The following is a 20331-nucleotide window of genomic DNA, read 5'->3' on the forward strand; positions in this document are numbered from 1 at the left end:
TCTGTCATTGTGCCCACCCAAGAAGTGAGTGCCATTATTATTCTTCCTCTCCTTGGTGGGAAGGGGAAAAAAAAATGAGGCAGAAGGAGATGGTGGAGCTCTGGAGTTATGCAGAAGCCAGAAACATCTGATTTAAACTTCAGCTAACATTGTTGTGTCCTCACCCCTGGAGTTTCAAGGCCAGCTCTGTCAGAACCCCCATGCGGGGAGAGATGCAGAATGTTTTTCTGCTCATGTCAAGGACCTTGCCATAGAATGTGACATGCTGCCCAGCCTGGTAGATGCAGGGATACAGATCACAGACTCACCTAGTACAAGCACCTGTCAGGGAGGGAGGGGAAAAGGAGGGGAAGGGAGCAGAGGGAAGGGGAGGGGGAACAGACCAGGGCTGTCACTTGTGGTGATGCCGGTTGCTGTTAAAAACAAGGAGGCAGCTCTCTGAGTGCTGATAAAGAATTATCTTCAAAGTTTGTGCTTAGTAAGTATAATGTACCTAATTTTTTAAATTTTCTTTTGCCGGTCCTAGAGCTTGGCCTCAGGGCCTGGGCACTGTCCCTGGCTTCTTTTTGCTCAAGGCTAGCACTCTGCACTTGAGCCACAGCGCCACTTCTGGCTTTTTCTGCTTATGTGGTACTGAGGAATCGAACCCAGGGCTTCATGCATGCGAGGCATGCATGCTCTACCACTAAGCCACATTCCCAGTCCTAACATACCTAATTTTAAATGCAACACACACACACAGAGGTGGGGAGAACCATAAAGACTTTACGTGTGTGTGTGTGTGTGTGTGTGTTTGTGCTGTCCCCGAGCTTTTTGTTTGTTTTTGTTTTTTGCCAATCGTGGGCCTTGGACTCAGGGCCTGAGCACTGTCCCTGGCTTCTTCCTGCTCAAGGCTAGCACTCTGCCACTTGAGCCACAGCGCTGCTTCTGGCCGTTTTCTGTATATGTGGTGCTGGGGAATCGAACCTAGGGCCTCGTGTATCCGAGGCAGGCACTCTTGCCACTAGGCTATATCCCCAGCCCATCCCCCGAGCTTTTTTGCTTGAGTCTAGCACTCTGACACTGGAGCCATAGCTCACTCCACTTCTAGCTTTTTGGTGTTTTTAACGGAAGATGAGAATCTCAATGACTTTCCTGCCAGGGCTGGATTTGAACCTCCATCCTCAGATCTCAGCCTCTTGAGCAGCTAGGATGGCAGGCTTCAGCCACTGACACATGGGTTTGGGTGCGGGTGGGAAGGCCCCTGAGCACCTGCATCGGGAAGTCCAGGCAGGGCCCCACTCCTCCTTGCGTTTCTACTCTGACATCCCTTCACCCAAGGGGCTCCAGGGGACAAAATAAGGGGGAGACAACCCGGGTGTGAAGTCCAAACTCCTAGAAAAGAACCAAGACCTGGGAGGGCACCAGCAGCAGGTGTTGATGGTGCAGCGGCGCCCTCTCATGGTCCTGTGCGGTACTGCATGGGGGAGCCCCATTAGTCAAGTGACCCTGAATTCTCCTCTCCTCCTACATCGGAAAACCAGGTATTCTGGCCTCTGGGTTAAGATCACACAGGCTTGCTCTGAGGAAGGCTTTTCCGTGGTTAGGAAGATTCCAGCCCCTCCATAACTCGGGATCCCAGTGACAATCCGTCTAGGTGTTCGTATACTCTAAGACCCTGGGTACTCCAAGAGATGTCTGCCTCCCACGAGAAAACCTGGGGTGTTGGGCATCCCCAGGGGGCCAGAGAGGAGGTGAAGGCTGATGTGGCCAGACTCCTGTGGACCCTGAGAACGTTTTCAGCCCTGTCCCTGAGGTGCCTGCCTTCTCCTCCCGGAAGCCTCACCAACCTCCTCGCTCACCTCATTGTCAGCCAGGGCTGCACGCGTGCCTCCTTGGGGAGTGGGCTTGAGTATTATTTCAGGGCCTGCCTGTCACCTCTGTGTCCCCGCTGGATTCATCTGCAGGGCCCCAAGGAGCACCACCCTCCATCACCCCTTTCCCCCGCCCTGGAGGTGGCAGTCACCCAGGAGAGCATCCTGGTCTGGGGGGAAGCACACTGGCTTTGGAGGCAGCTAAACACTCAGGTACCCCCACCCTACCACTGACTAGCTTAGGAGATCATGCAAATTACCTAACTAGGGGTGCTGGGGCCTCCCTAGAGAGACTCCCCACGTGCAGAAGCTATGGGCCATAATATCACCAGATCAGAGAACATAGACATTTAAGCCTCTAGCCAGGCGCCGCCGGTGGCTCACACCTGTAACCCTAGCTACTCAGGAGGCTGAGATCTGAGAATCGCGGGTCAAAGCCCGCCCAGGCAGGAAAGTCTGTGAGACTCTTATCTCCAATGAACCACCAGAAAGCTTGAGCTGTGGCTCAAGGAGTAGAGCATTAGCCTTGAGCTGAAGAGCTCAGGGACAGTGCTCAGGCCCTGAGTTCAAGCCCCAGGATGGGCAAAATGAAAGAAAAAGGAAGGAAGGAGGGAAGGAAGGAAGGAAGGAAGGAAGGAAGGAAAGAAGGAAGGAAAGAAAAGAAAGAAAGAGTTGGACAAGAAAGAAATGTACGCACTGCCTTACGTATGAAACTGTAACCCCTCTGTACATTACTTTGACAATAAGTAAATAAATAATTAATTTTTTAAAAAAAGAATCAACCTCAGTAGTCATGAAAATATGCAGGTTAGCTCTCTCTGTCTGAATAGCAGGTCTCGGCTCCCCTCCTGTCCCCCCCACCCCCTTGGAGAAAGGAAACCAGGGCTTTAGCGGGGCTCAGGGCAGGCATGCCGGTGGAGTGGAAGTGTCCATGATTAACGAGGTCAGGCTCCAAGGGCACCGGAGCCTGGAGGAGCTGCATTGACCAACTGCCACCAGCACCAGCATCAGAATCAGGGGATGACTGCAAGTGACCGAGCTGTGCTGGTTTCTGCAGACTCCTGCCTGCGTTTCTGAGAAACTCACACCAGACAAACCCAGAGAACTGCCCCCTGAGGCATTAAAAATAAAGAGTGGGGGGGGGGGGGATTTTAGGCTGTAATCCTAGCTACACAGGAGGCTGAGACTTGAGGATCGCGATTCAAAGCCAGCCGGAGCAGAAAATTCTGTGAGACTCTTGTCTCCAATTAACCACCAAAAGGCAAGAAGTGGGGCTGTGACTCGCAGGGATGGAGCACTAGCCTTGAGCTAAAGGAGTTCAGGGACAGCATCCAGGCCCTGAGTTCAAGTCCCGGGACCGGCACACACAGAAAAGTAGATCTTAATTTGACTCCCACAGTCAATTGGATTCTTGCTTATTTTTATGTTCCTTTGACACATAGTCGCTGAACATATTTATTAGGAACATATGTTAGGAAGCAAATGTAGCGCTTTGAAAATTGAGGCCTTCCTCTTGCCTGTCCACTAGGAGCTAGTTCAAAGTAGCCAGCTAGCCCCAGGGCAGGGTTTAGAGAAAGGGTTTCCCTACCAGAGGCCCCACAGTGACCAATGACCCTAAAACTCAGCCTGCTCAAACATCACAGCTATGATCTCATGGATTGGGGGGGGGGGGTGGCAGCCCCCAGCCTGGGCGGGCCTGGTCTTAGCCTCGGGGTCTCTACCAACCAGGCTGGGCCTGAGGCCATCTCCAGGCTAGCTCAGGTGGTGGGAGGGTTTAGTTCCCCACGGGCTCCTGTCAGCTCGGCTCCGAAGGCCCCTGCATTTGCCTGTCCCGAGCTTGGGGATCATTTTATCTTTGAACTTGTGTTTTGTAAATGAAGACCACTGGCACATGACAGGTCCATGCTGTGGACGAGGAGACGCTCACGGTTCACGGGCACCTCGTGAACGAACTCAGCACTCTGGGGAACCACAGGGCACGGGTGGCAGCAAGGTGCCGGACAAGTCCACCCCACTGGAGCTGGCTTCCCTAGAATACGACTCCAGTGAGACGTGAGAGGAAGCCACTCCAAGCCTGTGGTCCTCCTTGGGAGGCAGAGATGAGAGGATTGCAGTGTGAGGCCAGCTTAAGCAAACAAGTTGATGAGGCCCTGTCTCAACCAATGGCTAGGCACAGGGGTGCCTGCCTGTCGTCACCAGAGACACAGATATGCGCGTTATAAATCAGAAAACGTGCAACGTGTGGACTCCGCACCCAAGATGCAGTGCACTACACAGAGATGGATAGTAAAATTCATGCTAATAATGTGTGTGTGTGTGTGTGTGTGTGTGTGTGTGTGTTGGTCCTGGGATTTGAACTCGAGGCCTGGGTGCTGACCTTGAGCTCCTTTTGCTTAAGGCTAATGCTCTACAACTTGAGCCACAGCTATGGCTTTTTGATGCTTCACTGGAGAGAAGAATCACAGGAGGATGAGTAGGAAGTCACTCTTTCCTGCGACAGAGTCACAGTCACAGTCCTGTAAAAGGCATCAAGGGAACAGGAAGGTCAAAGGTCAAGCCACAGCTCCGCCTGCCTCTCTGGGGCATCCTGGGCCTCATTCCTGGGGACACGGGGCCTCCTGGTTCATGTCTCCGTCTCCCAATGGTACCCCAGGGGTGGTTCTGTGTTCTTTTTCCTTTTCCTGAGACAGGATCTCACCATGGGGCACAGGCTGGTCTTGAACTGCGGCTCCTCCGGCCTCTGCCTCCCAGGGCTGGATGACAGGCACGTACCACCACACCCAGCTCTCCCTTGGGATGACTTCTAGCCGTGCTAGTTGATTGCGGCTGACTTCCAATACTGATGAAGACGTTGCTGGTACTGGGGTTTGAACTCAGCACCTCCTGCTCTCACTGGGCCCTTTACCATTTGCATCATGCTTCCAGCCTGGCTTTTCCTTGTTCATTGGAGATAGAGTCTCGAGACGTTTCTCCCTGGCTTGGCTTCACACAGGTCTCAGCCTGTCTAGAAACCAAGGGCATAGGCGTGTAGTGCCAGCTACCGGTTACATTCATTATTTCTGAGGTATTGTCGTGCTTTCTTCTGAGCATGCTCCTGAAGGTTGGTTTGCCTGTCTTATCGGGAACAACAGGCACACACTACCATGCCCAACTTCTCTCACTGAGATGGAGTCTTGTCCGTTTCTCCTGCCCCGGCTGCCCTTGAACCGTTATCCTCCCAATCTCAGCCTCCTAGGAGCTACAGGGACCAGCATGAGCCACCGTGCCTGGCTCGCTCTTTCTTTCTTTCCTTCCTTCTTTTTGAGGGTCTCTTTTGAAGTTCCCCAGTGGTCATTTCTCTGTCTGTCTGTCTGTCTGTCTCTCAGCGGGGATCAAGCTGGAGGGCTCAGGCTGTGCCTGGCTTTCTCCTCACATCCCCAGCTCCTCTGTGCCGGCTCTGCCTCCGGCTGCTCCTCCCCACAGCTGCTCTCCCTCCCTTCAGAAGCTCCCTCCCGCCTCCCCGGGGCCCAGGCACCGCCTGGCCCTCTGTCCTTCCGGCTCTGGACCTGCAGCAGGGAGGACACGGCTGGCCCTGGCCCTGGAGAGCACTCCCCCTGCAGCCTCCCTCGCTCAGTGGTCCTCCATCTCCTCCTCCTCTCCCTCCTCCTCCTCCCCCCCTCCTCCTACTCCTGCAACAGGAAGTACACGGCTGGCCCTGGCCTTGGAGAGCACTCCTCCTGTGGCCTCCCTGGCTTGGCGGTCCTCCTCCTCCTCCTCCTCCTCCTCCTCCTCCTCCTCCTCCTCCAGCAGGGCGGACACGGCTGGCCCTGGCCCTGGAGAGCATTCCCCCAGCAGCCTTCCTCGCTCAGCGGTCCTCCATCTCCTCCTCCTCCTCCTCCTCCTCCTCCTCCTCCTCCTCCAGCCCCTCCTTCCACTCTGACCTGAGGCCCAGAGCCCATCCCCCACCCCCACCCCCACCCACTGCCTCCCTCCCGGATGAGCTCATCCAGTGGCAGTGGCAGTGCTGGAAATCCCAGCCCTGTTTCCTTTCTCTGGGGATCTGGAGTTGAGCCGAAGCCTGGCACGGTGACACACCCATGTTCCCCGTTCCGGGGAGGCTGAGGCCTGAGTCCCAGGGCAGCCTGGGCTACCTGTACCTCAAGACTTATTTCCAATGAATGAGCAAAACCCCAGGACTGGAAGTGTGGCGTAAGTGGTAGAGAGCCAGCCATGCCCTGAAACAGGCGAGGGAGGGAGAAGAGGCTCTGACTTTCAGTCCCAGTGTCAGGACCAGGAATGGAACAAGTGAGCTGCTTACCTAGGACTCAAAGATATAAGAGGGGCAGTAATCAAGAAAAATAGTTAGCTGGGCCCCCGTGGTTTATACCTGCAATCCTAGCTACTAAGGAGGCTGAGATCTAAGGATCGGGGTTCAAAGCTAATCCTGGGCTGGAAAGTCTGTGAGACTCTTATGGCCAATGAACCACCGGAAAACCAGAGGCCGCGGTGCTGTGGTTCAACGTGGTAGAGCACTAGCCTTGAGCAAAAGAAGCTCAAGGACAGCACCTGGACCCTGAGTTCAAGCCCCGGCGGGACTGACACAAGCACATACACACACATACGCAAAGTATATGCCAAGATTTTATAAATTATTATTAATAACAAACCCCTCAAAATCTTAAAGATAGGCTTTGTGGTTGCCCAGGTTGGTCTGGAACGTCCACGTCCAAGCAATCCTCCCTGCTCAGCTCCCCCAGGGCTGGGACTGCAGGCCCGGGCCACTTGCTACAGATTGTTGTTTAATATCCCTGGGCGACTGAAGCATCCGCGCGGCAGAAGGACCAGCCGAGGGTAGCCTGTAAGCGTTGGCCAACGGGGGTCAACCACTTAGGCAACATTTTGTGTTTGTTTGCGGTCCTGTTCCCTTATGTGGTCTAGGCGAGCCTTGAACTTTTGATCTTCCCGCTTGAGATCTTCCTAAAACGCTAGGGTTGTAATTTTGACCCCACCACGTCCGTCTGCTGGCTACGTCTTTCAAACCATCTGAGCATTTATTACCTTTTTCCACTTGGTTGGCACGATGGGAGGACCGCGCCTTTGTTGTTTTGCCTCGGGCTGGGGCCCTTTAGGCGCCTCTGAAGTAAAGACATTGGTGGGGCAGCCCGACACACACCGATGCTTCCGCTGTGGCCAGCAGGGGGCACCGTGGGACCTCACGCTGGGCGCTGCTAGCCCGAGCCTCAGTCTCCCCGGGGCCTCCCCGTTTCTGACACCCCGCGGCTGGCTCACCGGGGGGGGAGCTGACCCAGTTGTTCTGCAGATGTTGCTCTGAGAAGGCAGAGCGCGGAACAAGTCCTCATTCCGCAGCCCTAGCTGCTGGGTTTGGGGAGATAGTCCAGAGGGGAGGGTCATTCTCTAGGGCCATATTGCAAGGTGGGTTCAGTTCCCACCGCCATCCTCCTCATGCCGTGTGGAGAGAAGTAGGGTGTGGAGTCTTGCTTCCCAGAGACCATTCCCCTCCAACTACCTCCAAGGCTGAATGGCCACCAACCAGCCTTGGCTTTGCCTGAGCCCCCCAGGGGCCACGATGCCCAGGACTACAGCAAGTCTCCAGGCTGCTGCCGCCCCCTGTCCTTGTCCTGGGTCTCCGGAAGTGGCTGACCCCCTGATCCTTCCCCCCCTCCTCCTCCTCGTTCTCCTCCTCCGGCTTCCCTGGGGCCTGAGCACGCACCTGGGCTCCATGCTCCTCTTCCTGGTCTCTGCCTCCCAGGACAGGACTCCTGGTAAATTAGAGGTCATCAAGGCTCAGAAAGGTCGGGTGATTGGTCCAGTGACCTGAGCCTGAGCCTGGAGCCCTGCCTCGCTCGGCGGATCCAGGAAAGGCGGCCCGCCCCACCCTCTGGGAACCCAGTTTGCAACGGACTCTTTGGCCCCATGCACTTGTCTGGCTTTCGAAGAGTCGTGATTTATTCCTTGGATTTGATTTCCGTGGAGCATCGCGCGGTGCCAGGCCCGGGAAGCGAAGGCGCTGCTTGCATTCCGGTTCACAGTCGGTGAGACTTTTCCAGAGCGTCGGCTGAGTCCATCCAGGCAGCGGCGCCTCCCCAGGGGCCCGCGGCCGCTTCCGGCTTCTGTCCCCCGGGGATCCGACGCCGCCGTTGTCTGTCGCCTCCATCCGGGCTGGGGGCTGGGCAGCCTAGCCCAGCAGGGCTTGAGAAGGGCGGTCTGGAGGCTGAGAACGCAGGGACTGGTGCACCACGTGCCATCGGAGCAGCGTGGCCTACGCTCAGCTCTCCCCTCCCCCCCCCCCCCCCCCCCCCCCCGCCAAGGCCAGTGCTCCCTTGACTCGGTGACAACACTCGAACAGGGCCCTGTTCCCTATGCATCTCTCCTTTCCTCTTCCTTTTTTTTTGGGGGGGGGGGTTGGGAGTGGGGGGAGGTGGAGTGTGTCAGTCTTAGGGTTTGAACTCAGGGCCTGGACATTGTCCCTGAGCTTTAGTGCTTAAGGATAGTGCTCTACCACTGTAAGCCACAGCTCCACTTCTGCTTTTTAGGTGGTTCATTGGAGAGGAGTCTCGCAGACTTTCCTGCAGGGACTGGCTTTGAACTGTGATCCTCACTCATATCTCAGTCTCCTGAATAGCCAGGATTACAGGCGTGAGCCACCAGCGCCAACTCCTTTCTTCTCTCTCTCTCTCTCTCATTTTGTCTTCCCGCTGTGGGGCTTGAACTCGGCTGCTCTGTTCCTGAGCTTTTGTGCTCAAGGCTAGAGCTCTTCCACTTTGAACCACAGTGGCACTTCCAGTTTCCTGGTGGTTAAATGGAGACAAGAGTCTCAGGGACTTTCCTGCCCAAGCTTTGAACTGTGATCCTCAGCTCTCAGCCTCCTGAGTAGGTAGGATGACAGGTGTGAGCCACCAGCACCTGGCATTGTTTTTCTCTCTCCTTTCTCTCGCTAGTACTGGGGCTTGAACTCAGGGCCTGAGCAGCGTCTCTTAGCTCTTTCAAGGTTGGCATTCTATCATTTGAGCCATAGGCTTTTGGGATGTGTGTGTGGTGGTGGTGGGGGGGAGTGTTAACTGGAGATAAGAGTCTCACAGACTTTCCTGTCCAGACTGGCTTCAAACCTCAACCCTGAGATCTCAGCTGTCTAAGCAGCTAGGATTATGAACAAGAGCCTCCAGTGCCCAGCCAGTTCCTTTCTTTTATCTAGCTTTGTGAGGAGGCAACTTCCAGAACAAAAATCTCCAAAGCACCCTGACTTTTTAATGAGGACATACTTTCCCTGGGATCCCTCCAAGACGGGCTTCTCCCTCGTAGCCCCCCGTATCCCCGGCTTGCGGGTGAGGGCCGAGAGAGGCATCTTCAGTCCCACTTGAAAGATGGGTCCCAGGATGTTATGACTAAGACACGGGTGGAGGGGTCTCGGGGTGGGGTGAGGAGGGGGGGCGGCAGAAGAGACACGGAATGACTGCTCGGGTACACGAAGACGGGTCTGTTTAATGACACAGCTGGGTCCAGTTACAAACATCTGAGACTACAAAAGGTGGACAGGGGGATCGCGGGAGGATGGGACGGGAGGGGATGCAGGCAAAACATCCTTCAGGACAATCACGTGACCGGGGGTCCCCATGGAGGGGGTCTCCCCAGGGAGGCTGATGCCCATGGGTGGAGGAGGGCGGGGATCTGCACTCACCCGCCCTGGTGCCGTCTGCCAGGGGGCAGTGAGGCTGGCATCTCAGCCTTCCTTGCCGAGACACCCCCCCCCCCCAAGGCCATACAGTGGGGGAGGGGGGGGTCCCCTGGGCCTGCCCTCACCCTGGCCTACATCAGGACAAGTCCGTAAGCCGAACCTCTTTGGGGAAGGGTTAGGAATGCTATGTTTGCCTAGAGGTGGAAGGCAGGAATGTGAGGTGCTGGATTGGACCTGCAAGCTGGGTCACCCCAACTTTTCCCCAGCCAGCCAGCCTGGTCCTCTCGGGGTGCTTGTCCTTCGATTCTTCTGCCGTACGGAACAACTCAGCCCCCCACCCCAGAGGGGCAGGCGAGGCTTCCTGGCCCGCAGGGACGCGGGGTAGGTGTAGATGTAGCTATCTATCTATAGGTGAGTATAGAGATTTCTAGAGAGCTCGTATATAGACTCTATCTGTGGATACATGGAGGTGTGCATGGGGCTCTGGGTGCCGAGGTGGGGCCTGCATGCTGGTGGCGGAGCAACGCCAGCGGGGCTGAATCTTTCCCAGAGTGGCTGGCGCGCAGCCCGGTCCCCCGCTTGCTTCTCCAGCCGCTCAGCCTGCTCCCTGTCTCACTGTGAAGAGAAAAGCTCGGGGTGGACCCCCCTCTGCGGGACGGGAGGGTCCCCCCCACCCCCGCCCGCCCGCCCGCCCGCCGGGGTCCGCATCCAGGCAGCTCGGCGGCGGACTGCGGCCATGGCTCAGGCCTCCTTCCAGGAAGACAGTCGGGGTTCCTCCAGCTTCCTTGGCACCCCAAAATGGAGGGTCAAGGAGGGTCTTCAGAACTCGGCCTTCTGCTCAAGGTGCTGCCTTGGGAGGGGGGGCTGGGAGGGGGTCCTACGGCCCCGAGGAGGGCAGCGTGGCGGGTGGGCTGTGGACGAGATAGGAGATGGGGGTCATAGGTTACGGGGGGGTCTGGCAGGAGGTCAAGGCCCCCGGGACATGGGGAGGGGGGGGGTCTGGGGGTGGTGAGGCAGGGCAACCCAGCATGTCAGCAACCCTTAGACCCGAGTTCACGTCCATGTTCTCTTCTTTTCAGCCTGCCATGGGACTTGAACTCGGAGCCTGAGCACCGTCCCTGAGCTGCTTTGTTTTTATTTTGCTCAAAGCTGGTGCTCTACCACTTGAGCCACAGCTCCACTCCTGCCTTTGGTTGGTGGTTAATGGGAAACAGGAGTCTCGCGGGCTTTCTTGCCTGGGCTCGCTTCCAACTGCGGTCCTCAGATCCCAACCTCCTGAATAGCTGGGATTCCAGGCGTGAGCTAAGGCGCCTGGAACATGCCCGTCTCTCCACAACCAGCTCTGCGACCTTAGGCCAGCCCAGACAGCCCTGAGAATCCAGGTTCTGTACCCCTAAGCGGGGGAGGCCGCCTGCCTAAGAGAATCCAGCGACACAAACTACTCGAGGAGTATTCCGTGCAAATCCTGTTCCGTTCCTTCAGGTCACGACCCTCCCTTGGCTCTCCAGGGGGCCTCGGTGCAGCCCCTGGGTGCTCGCTGGCTGGCTGCCCCGTCCCCAACCCTACTGCCCCTCCACCCACACAGAGGCACACCCCCTGACAGAGACTTTGAGTAAACAGTGGTGTCTGGTCCACACCACAGCCCCGATAAGACATGTTGGACAAGACATGTTGGACGGGCCTTCTGGACGGCTCTGTAACCCCAGCCCACCCGCTGAGCTCAAAGGGTTCCGGCAGTGGGGTGGGTGAGCCTGCGGGCTGGGCCCCCTGCCCAGGATGGGGCTGGAGGAGACCGCCGGGGATGGACGGGACAGCAGTGCCCGGGGTCTGGGTGGAGAGGCAGCTGGGGCCCCGGCCCTCCCGTCTCCACGCGGTCCTCCTCGAGGGGTAGAAAGGCAGCAGCGGGGCGTGGTGCTTTCCTGAGGTTTGAGGGTTGGCGTGGTGATCTAAGTCCCTGAGGTCCAGTAGGGGCAGGAGAAGTGGGGGACGGGGCGAGGCAGCCATGTGTTTCTGATTCATTGGGGCTCGCCTGGCCAGCTCTTCCCCCCACACCCCCAAGTCCCTCTAGGCCCTTGTAAAACAGCCTTTTCTCGAAAAGCAGGAAGTCTTGTCTCCCAGCTGTAAACAAACTCATCACAGGCAGAGGAGGGGGGGAGGGGGCAGGGGGAGGGGCGGGAGGGGGGTGTACCACTCCCCAGTGTCCCCTCCCGCGGCCCCTCCCGCAGGGCCCTTTGGGGTGAGGGCTGAGGTCGGGGTGGGGAACCCCAGCTCTCCCTGCACCTTCTTCTGGTAGGTCACAGTCTCCCGTTAGCTCCCCACCCGTGCCTGGGCCCAGCTGTGCACATCTGGGACCTGGCCTGGCTGCAGCCGCCCCGGGAGCCAGGCTTTCCTGGGATGGGGGAGGGGAAGGCGGCCGGCAGGCCTGGCTACCTCCTGCCCTGGGGGACCTTCCTTCCCTGGGCCGGCAAAGTGGGGGGGGGGGGCAGCCCTGGAAGAGCCGCCCACTCCTGGGGAGCTGCTGGGAATATTTCCCTGCAATGCGCGTCCCCAGCCGCTGGCTGACCCCTGCCTCCCATTCCCGCCTCCGCGAGGGCTCCGTGCTTCCTACTCCAGCCCGGCCTCCGCCCTTGGGGGCCCCAGGGGGCCGAGTGTTCCCAGCTGCCGACACCCCCTCGGAGCTGACAATCTGCCTGGTCACAGAGGCCGGCCACCCTCCTGGAGCTTCCGGTCAGCGTGCACACGCACCCTCCCCCCGGCAGCGGGCGTGTGACACCCGTGTACCCGCATGGGTGGGTTTGGCACGCCTGCGTGCACACACCCTCACCATCGTCCTGGCCCCAGCCCCATGGAGGCAGAGGGCGGCGGGGAACCCTGGTCAGCACTCCATGACTACAGGCCCAGGGGAAGGGGTGAGCATCCCTTCCTCCGTGCCTCCCCAGCTCTGGGGTGGCTCTGCCTGGGGGAGCGGGGGGGGGGACGGTCTGGCCGCCCCCCCCCCCAGCCCCACCGACCTACGTCCCAGGCCTTCTCCCGTGATGCTTGGCCCGTGAGACGGCTCGGAAGTCAGCCCGCCCGCAGATCGGCAGTTTTCCACCCTGGTGGTCGGGGGCCCCGGGTCCCCCAGGGACATGGGGAGGCCTAGGGGACAGGAAAGGACCGAGTGGGGGGCGGCTGCCCAGCCCGCCCTCACCCCCTCCTCACGTGGTGGCGTTGGGGACCTGCTGTACCCAGCCCACTTCCTTGTAGGCCGCGGTCACGTGGCTGCAGAGGAGGCCCCGCAGCTTGGCCCAGGCTCCCTGCGTCTCGGGCGGGAAGTCATTGGCAAACTCCTCCGCGATCACCTCCAGGATGACCCCCGAGAGGATCTGGAAGAGGGAGCAAAGAGGACTGAGCCCCTCTGGACGCCCCACCTCCCTGCCTACCCCCACCCGGCCCGGGGGGGGGGGGTGGTGGGAGGACGGCGCCCTAGCCGTCCCATGTCACCAGCCGGGGGCTTTCACGGGCCTGCAGCCAGGGAGCCCCGGCTTCCGGCCTTGTGTGGCCTCCGGTCTCCCCGTCACCACCACTTCAGGGGAGGAGGCTGACAGCCCGGGGGTCGCTTCCGCTGTGCGTGTGCGTGCGTGTGTGTGTGTGTGTGTGTGTGTGTGCGCACGCGCGCACGCGCAGAGCCGGCAGGCTGGGGCGGAGCGGGGTGGCGGGTGCGGGGTGGTGCCGTCCAGCTACCCACCTTGAAGTACACGGGCTCCACCTTGTGCTTGAGCGCGTGCGCCTTGCCGACCAGGGCCAGCACGGAGGACACCTTGTCGGGGTCATGCAGGTTCTCCACCACGGTGTTGAGGGCCCCCATGACGCGGCAGGCGTGCTTCCGCAGCTGCGGGCTCCGCTCCATCTCCAGGGGCTCCTCCATGTGCTTGAACTGGCTGAAGTACTGCTTGGCCGAGGGGAAGTTCACAAAGAACCTGGCGAGAGAGGGGAGGGGGTGGGCACTGAAGAAGGGGGGCGCTGCCCATCCGAGGGAAGCAGCAGCCAGCCTCGCCTCCAGGGTTCTTTTCACTACTGTACCACCCCCCCCCCCAACCCGGCACCCCCTTGGGCCAGTGCTGCCAGGCCCAGCTGCGGAATCCGCTCCTGGGCTGACCTGGCTTGACCGTGTGTGTTCTCGGCCTTCATGCCCTTCCAGGCTGCCTCCCCCCACCCACCCCCACCGCCCCGTCCCCATCCAGAGCCCAGGAGCCTGGAATCGTGGGTCCTGTGTTTGTGTATTGTTGTTGTTACACACGGGATCTTGCTCTGCTGCCCAGGCTGGCCTTGAACTCCTGGAAACCAGGCGCTGGTTTCCTGCCATCCCAGACACAAGGGAGACTGAGAGCGGAAGCGGGAGGTTTTAAGCCAGCCCGGCAGACGAGTCCAAACGACTTGTGTTTACAATGAACCAGCAAAATGCTGCCAGTGGAGGTACGGCTCAATTAGTCGAGTGCCAGCCTTCCGTGAAAATGCTAAGAGCGAGAAGGCAGCCCTGGGTTCGAGGCCCAGGACTGGCATTAAAAAAAAAAAAAAGATCCTCCTGCCTCAGTCCGGATGACAGGCCTACAGCACCGCACGCATTGATTTGTTGTTCAACCCGGCTGAGCCTCAGATTCCTGCTGTTCCGATCTCATAAATTACTGTGAGGACAGACGAGAAACTACATGTCCCGAACACAGCTCCCAGACACACAGGCCGTGGTAAATCTCCCTTCCCTTCCCTCCTCTCCCCTTCTTTTTTCCTTTTCTTTCATTTTTTTTGGCAGAACGGAGGAGATTTTTTGTTTGTTTGTTCGCCAGTCCTGGGGCCTGGGCACACTGTCCCTGAGCCTCTTTTGCTCAAGGCTAGGTCGCTACCACTTGAGCCACAGCACCACTTCCGGCCTTTTCCTTTCATGTATTGCTGAGGAATCGAACCCAGGGCCTCATGCATGCTAGGCGAGTGCAAGCACTCTACCACTGAGCCCTATTTCCAGCCACCAGGACTGAGACTTGAACCTAGGGTCTCGAGCACGCTAGGCAGGAAGGACTGAACCACTCCAGCCTTGTGTTCTGTTTTTGAGACAAGGTCACACTACTTTTGTGCCCAGTCTGGACTCTTTACTCATGGTCCTCCTGCCTCTGCTTCCTGAGTGGCTGGCATTGCAGGCATGCCCCACGACCCCCAGCTGAAGCAGAGCCTTACTTACAGTAAAGTTAGAGCATTCCTAGGGGGCCGGGTGCCCTAGCTAAGGCCACTCAGCCAGTGAGGAGAAGAAACAGAGGCTTGGATCCATCCCTCCTCCTTCTAGCTCAGACTCCTCAGGCAGTAAACATTGACCGGTCGATTTAATTAAAGTTGCCATTGGCACCCGGCACCCGTGGCTCACACCTGTAATCCCAGCTACTCAGGAGGCTGAGATCTGAGGGTTGCAATTCGAAGCCAGCCAGGGCAGGAAAGTCTCCCTGAGACTCTTATCTCCAAACAACTACTGGAAAACTGGAAGTGGCGCTGTGGCTCAAAGTGGTAGAGTGCTAGCCTTGCGCACAAGAGCTCAGAGACAGCGCCCAGGCTCTGAGTTCAAGCTCCAGGACTGGGAAGAAAAAAAAAAAAAGAAAAAGTCAAAACTCCTTGACTCGGCACTCCTGGCTTCTTATCCCCAGTTCCACGCTCATTTCTCCAGCACCTCGTCCACTTGACGACCCCTGTCCTGAGTCGTCTCTGGCGCAGCCCCAAAGCTGCCCTTACCACTGGCCAGCCTTCCTGTGGGCGCTGTGGAAAGGCTCCCTGACTCACTCCCCAGGCCGACCTGCCCCTCCCTGCCTGGGTGGGCTGGCAGGACCGCTCATGTCCCCTCGGGGCCTGGGAGGCCACCTGCACGGCCTTCCTCGCCTCCTCCCTCCCCGTCCGAGGTGCAGGCTGGTGTCGACGTGAGTACCTCCTCGGTCCCAGGGGCTGGACCCCACGCAGACATGGTGGGACTCCAGCAAAGCGCCACCACTTCATGGACTGCCTTGGCCCTGTCCTCCGGGCCTCCGTGCTCCTCTGGCCGCACCCCCCACCCCACCCGCTCCCTCTGCGGCCTCTGTGGAGCCAGTGCCGTCGGCCGGGGCTCAGCCGCGAGCGCCACACAGGCGCAGAGCGGGCATCTGGCTGGCATCTGGCGTGCTGGTGGCTTCTGGCCCGGCGAGATGCAGACAGCAGCCAGGGCCCGGGCCCGGTGGGGACCGGAAGGACCCTCCTGGAGGCTGGCCGTGAGCGTGGGCTCGCCCCACGACCTCCCGTCTGCCTCAGGACGTCTACCAAGGTGCCGGATTCTCCTACAACAGCATTGTAACGGCGGGCAAAGTGGAAAAATCCAGTCTGGATTTAAGTGAGCACCTCAGACTTTTTTTTGGGGTGGGGGGGCTGGGGGTTACAACTGCATTACAAATAACGATTTCTAAGCCGAGCGGATGTGTTCGGATTTGCCAAGTATCTCTCCGTCTGTCTCTAGTCCTTAATTACCTCAACCAGGGCCTGGTGGCTCAGGCCTGTAATCCTACTCAGGAGGCCGAGATCTGAGGATCACAGTTCAAAGCCGGACTGGGCAGGAAAGCCCATGAGACTCTTCTCTCCGATTAACCACCAAGAAGCTGGCTTAAGTGGTAGAGTGCTTGAGTGGTAAACTCAGGGACAGCACCCAGGCCTTGAGTTCAAACCTCAGTACAGTGGGCACGCACGTGTGCGCGTGTGCACACACACACACACAACTGAGCAGTGAGGGCTGTGTCCCACTTCACTAGTGAGATCGTCACGGGGCCTGGCTGCCGAGCACTTACTAAATGGGCTCCTGAGGTTGGCACTGTCCTCGTCCTGTGGATGGATGCCCAGCTTTGCTGGAGCCATCACAAAGGAGCCAAGCTTTGGCGGGTTCCTCCAGAGTCCCTAGAGAGATTGATGGGCAGGGGCGGGGGGGGGGGCTCTCCTGCCTCAACACCCAGTACCTTGCTGTGACTGAAGGTGGGCAGTCCCAGAGCCCTGCCTGGGGGGGGGGGCCCGTGGGGGTGGGTTCCTCTCCATCGCTCTGGCTTCACTCTCCCGTCTCTGCTTCCTCCAGACCCTCCCAGACTGGCCCACGCTGCCAGGGAGAAGCCTCGGGAGCCAGCCGCGGGGAGTTTCTCAGCTCCCAGAGGCATCTGGGTTTCCAGGAGCCTGAAATAGTCTTGTCTGAGTGAGAAGGGGGAAGGTGTCAGCGTTACAACCGGGAGAAGGTGGGGGGGTCTGCCTCAGACTCCTCCCTGGCAAGGAGTCGCAGTGTGGGGTCTGCCTCAGCCCACGCCAGCGCCGGGACTGCTAACTGCCCAAGGTGGCCGGCGGCGGGGCGCTGCCTCCTCGTTCCCGGAAGGTTGATAAGGGCGGTGGCGATGGTCGGAAGGCCGGTCTCAGGGCCGGTGGGCTCCCTGGGCCGGGGAAGATGGGAGGATGGGAGCTGGGATATATCTGGGACACACAGGATCTGGAGACCTGGGGAGCCATTAGGAGCTAATGGGTCCTGTCCTTACACACACACACACACACACACACACACACACACGTCCCCAGACAAGCCTCAGGACAGACAGCAGGAGAAGAAGTTGGTGGCACGGGGCAGGGTGTGGCTGAGACGGGGTTGGCCCAGGTAGGCCGAGGCAGGCCCCAGTCAACACAGGGCTGGCCTTGGGGTATCAGCAGGCCAGAGGAGAGTGACTCCGCTTCAACTCATGGGTTAGTCTGGGTCTAAGGGCTTGGAAGATTGGCCAATGCCTCCCCTGAACCTTCGCGTCAGGAATGGTCCCCCAGAGGGAGATGGAGAGAACAAGGAAATCAGGCAGAGAACCCAGACCCGAGAAGCAGCCTCCCCCCCCCCCCCCGGGGGGATCCGCCCGCTCCTAGGGTCTCCCTCACTAGTAAACAGTGAATTTCAAGGTCCTGTGGCACTGCCTCAGTTCCCTGGAGACCCGGTGCCCCTCCCCCCCCCCAATCAGAGCCCAGACGGTGGTGCATGTGGCCCAGAGCCACCAGCTCGGTACTGTGGGCTTGTGCCTCCGCCCAGGCTTCGGGGGGTCCCAGTCCCCCTCTTAGCTCCCGGTCACTTCTTCCTCAGCAAGCCTCCCAAGAGAGCTTCTCACTCTTGTCCCTCAAACCCAGGCCCACCCATGCGGAGCTGGGCAGAGCTCAGGTCTGGGGGAGGCAGAAGGGAGAGAGGGAGAGAGAAGCCAGAGGCTGGGCCAGGACTAGAGACCGGTGCGCAGGGCCAGTCCCTCCACCGGGAGGTTTCGCCCCATGCTTGCACCCTGAGGGCCCCCCTGATCTGCCCCAGATTTGCCAGCGTCCCAGCTCCTAGGACAGGGCGCTGAGGGAGTGCGGCTCCGTCTCCCCTCCTGCACCCCACATCCAGCATGTGTGGGAAGAAAGTCTCGATTCCATTTGTAGCAGTAGTTGGTCTCTAGCTGGTGGGGCCGTGTGGGCGCTCCAGGGCCGATGAAGGGCCCCCCTGCGGGGGGGCATTGGTGCCCGAAGGAACCTCGAGCCAGAGGCACCGTGTTCCCTCCTTAGTAGCGAGAGGGTGCCAGGACAGGGCCTTGTTTCCTGAAGTTTCTCTCCTTCCCAGTGCCAAACTCACCTGTGCGTGGCACCTAGTCTCGGGGCTGGCGGGTCCCCTCCAGGCAGGCGGGGTGGGTGGGTGAGCTGGACCTCACTCTACTCCTGACCTCTCTCTAAGTCGGACTGGAGGGGAGGCTGATCTTTGAACCCCCTTTTGGCGGAGTCTCAGTCCCCGTCCGTCCGTCCCCCCCCCCCAACTAAAATGAGAGCCCCTGTGAATGATGTGAGAGCCCCCCGGGCTGGTAAAATGTGTGTGCGACGACTGGGGTCCCGGGGTCCCGAGTGAGGACGAGTTCCGAGGCCAAGGGAGAGGAGGGAGACGGGGTGCGTGCGCGCCTGCAGCGGCGGCTTTCTAGTTCCCCGGCGAGCCCCAAGCCCTGAGGCAGAAAGGGCTCGGGCCCCACGCGCCCCCCACCCCCCCGGCCCCCCCGGGCTTCCCCGCGCCCCCCGACCCGGCGCCCCGATTCGATCGATCGCAGCTGGAGAGGGGGCGCCAGAGCTCGGGTCCGTCCGGGGCCGAGCCCGCCGGTGCCGCCGTCCCGGCCCTGGGCCCCGGCCGGGCCGGGGCGACACCTACCTCACCAGGATGGCCACCCCCACGTCCTCGCAGTTGGCGTACAGCCGGGCCCACGTCGCCTGCACCGCCTTCCTCTCCGCCTCGGACAGCTCCTCGCTCCGCTCCCGCCGCTCGATCTCCATCTCGCCGGGCACTTTCGCCATGAGCGGCTGGCTCCGAGCCCGGCCCGGCTGGGCTCGGCTCCGGGGCGCGGGGGGGGGGGGCGCGGGGAGCCGGGGCGCGGGGCGCGGGGCGCGGGGCGCGGGGCGCGGGGCCGGCTGCGTGCGCCGAGGGCGGGCGAGGGGCCGAGCGCGGGAGGGAGGGAGGGAGGGAGGGAGGGAGGGAGGGAGGGGAGGCGCGCGTGTGCGTGTGTGTGTGTGCGCGCGTGTGCGCGCCGGGCGTGTGTCGGTGTCGGTGTCCGTGTCCGTGTGCGCGCGTGTGCGTGCGCAAGGCTATATGTGCGGGGGGCGGGGGCCGCGGCGAGGGGCGGGCTGTGGTTCGTCGGATGAAGGTTCAGAAAATAAATAAACGAGGCGCCCGGGCCCCCGGCGGCGCCCCGGGGCGGGGCGGCCCCCCGGCAAGGTGAAGGCGGGCGGGCGGGCGGGCGGGGCGACGGCCCGGCGGGGCGGGCGGGGTGGGTGTGGCCCGGCGCGCGCGGGTCCCTCGGCCCTGGCGGGCGCGGGACGCGGGGTTGCGTCCGGGTCCGGGTCCGGGTCCGGGCCCGGGGTCCAGGGTCGGGGTCGGGGCGTCCGCGTCTGCCCGCCCGGGCACCCCGCACTCCCGGACATCCGCCGGCCGGAGGGAAAGCGGGCCAAGCCGAGCCCGCGGCCCCCCCCCCCCCCCAGCCGCGGAGCCCGGGCGCCGCTCCCGGGGACCTGGGGCCCGGGAAGTGTTCCGGAAGGCGCGGGACCGTGGCGACGCGTGTCACCGTCAAAGTCTCCAGCCGCTCGGTCTCGGGGTCCCGGGCACCCCCTCCCCCCCCCGTCCCTGATCCCGGGGAGGCCCGCAGAACCGGACGGCGCGGTCCCACTTAGGACCGGGGGGGCCTCCGGCTCTCGCCAGGCTCCTGGGCGAGCCGCCTGCTGCCCCCCCCACGCGCGGTCCCCGCGCCCAGGCGTGGCGGGGGAGGGGGGAGGGCGAGGGAGGAGGGAGGGCGGGGGGGGGCGCTCTTCAATTTGGGTCTTTTCAGCTTAAAACCCAGTTTCCAGGTGCGGAGCCAAGGGAAGCGGCTTGAAGCTGCGCAGGTCCCGGAGCAGCCCGGGCCTGGCCCGGAGCTCGGGGTTCTGGTGCTCCATGATGGGATGCGGGACCCCAGGCCAGGGAAGGATAAGGGTTAGGCCGTCGGTGGGTCTTGTGGGGGGGTGGGGGGTGGGGGAGCCGGGGCCTGGGCTCTTACATCACAGTCCATCCCCACCGCTGGGGGAGAAACTTCCCCAAGTCACTGCCCAAGAGGTCCAGAGAAATCTTCTCTCTATTGCTACTCGCCTCAAGTTTTATGTTTTACAATGTGAGGATGTATATTTGTACAGTAGGCTAGCGTATAATTTATAAGTTTATCGTTTATATGTAAATTACATAATATAGTTATATAAGATATAATTTATAATTCATCTCTGTTCTGT

The 20331-nt window shown here is 60.4% G+C and overlaps 1 protein-coding gene across 1 annotated transcript; it reads right to left on the minus strand.

Annotated features, from left to right (window-relative positions):
* Positions 1-9312: 9312 nt before the first annotated feature.
* Positions 9313-19002, minus strand: Cygb (cytoglobin). The gene is made up of 5 exons (XM_048365762.1): positions 18954-19002; positions 18731-18918; positions 13253-13484; positions 12727-12890; positions 9313-10436 (listed from the first exon to the last, which is right to left on the minus strand). The coding sequence occupies exons 2-5, from the start codon at positions 18871-18873 to the stop codon at positions 10403-10405; spliced, it is 573 nt and encodes a 190-aa protein (XP_048221719.1). The 5' UTR covers positions 18874-18918; positions 18954-19002; the 3' UTR covers positions 9313-10402.
* Positions 19003-20331: the final 1329 nt, after the last annotated feature.

The sequence above is a fragment of the Perognathus longimembris genome, chromosome 17, assembly GCF_023159225.1.
Source record: "Perognathus longimembris pacificus isolate PPM17 chromosome 17, ASM2315922v1, whole genome shotgun sequence".
Lineage (NCBI taxonomy): Eukaryota > Metazoa > Chordata > Mammalia > Rodentia > Heteromyidae > Perognathus > Perognathus longimembris.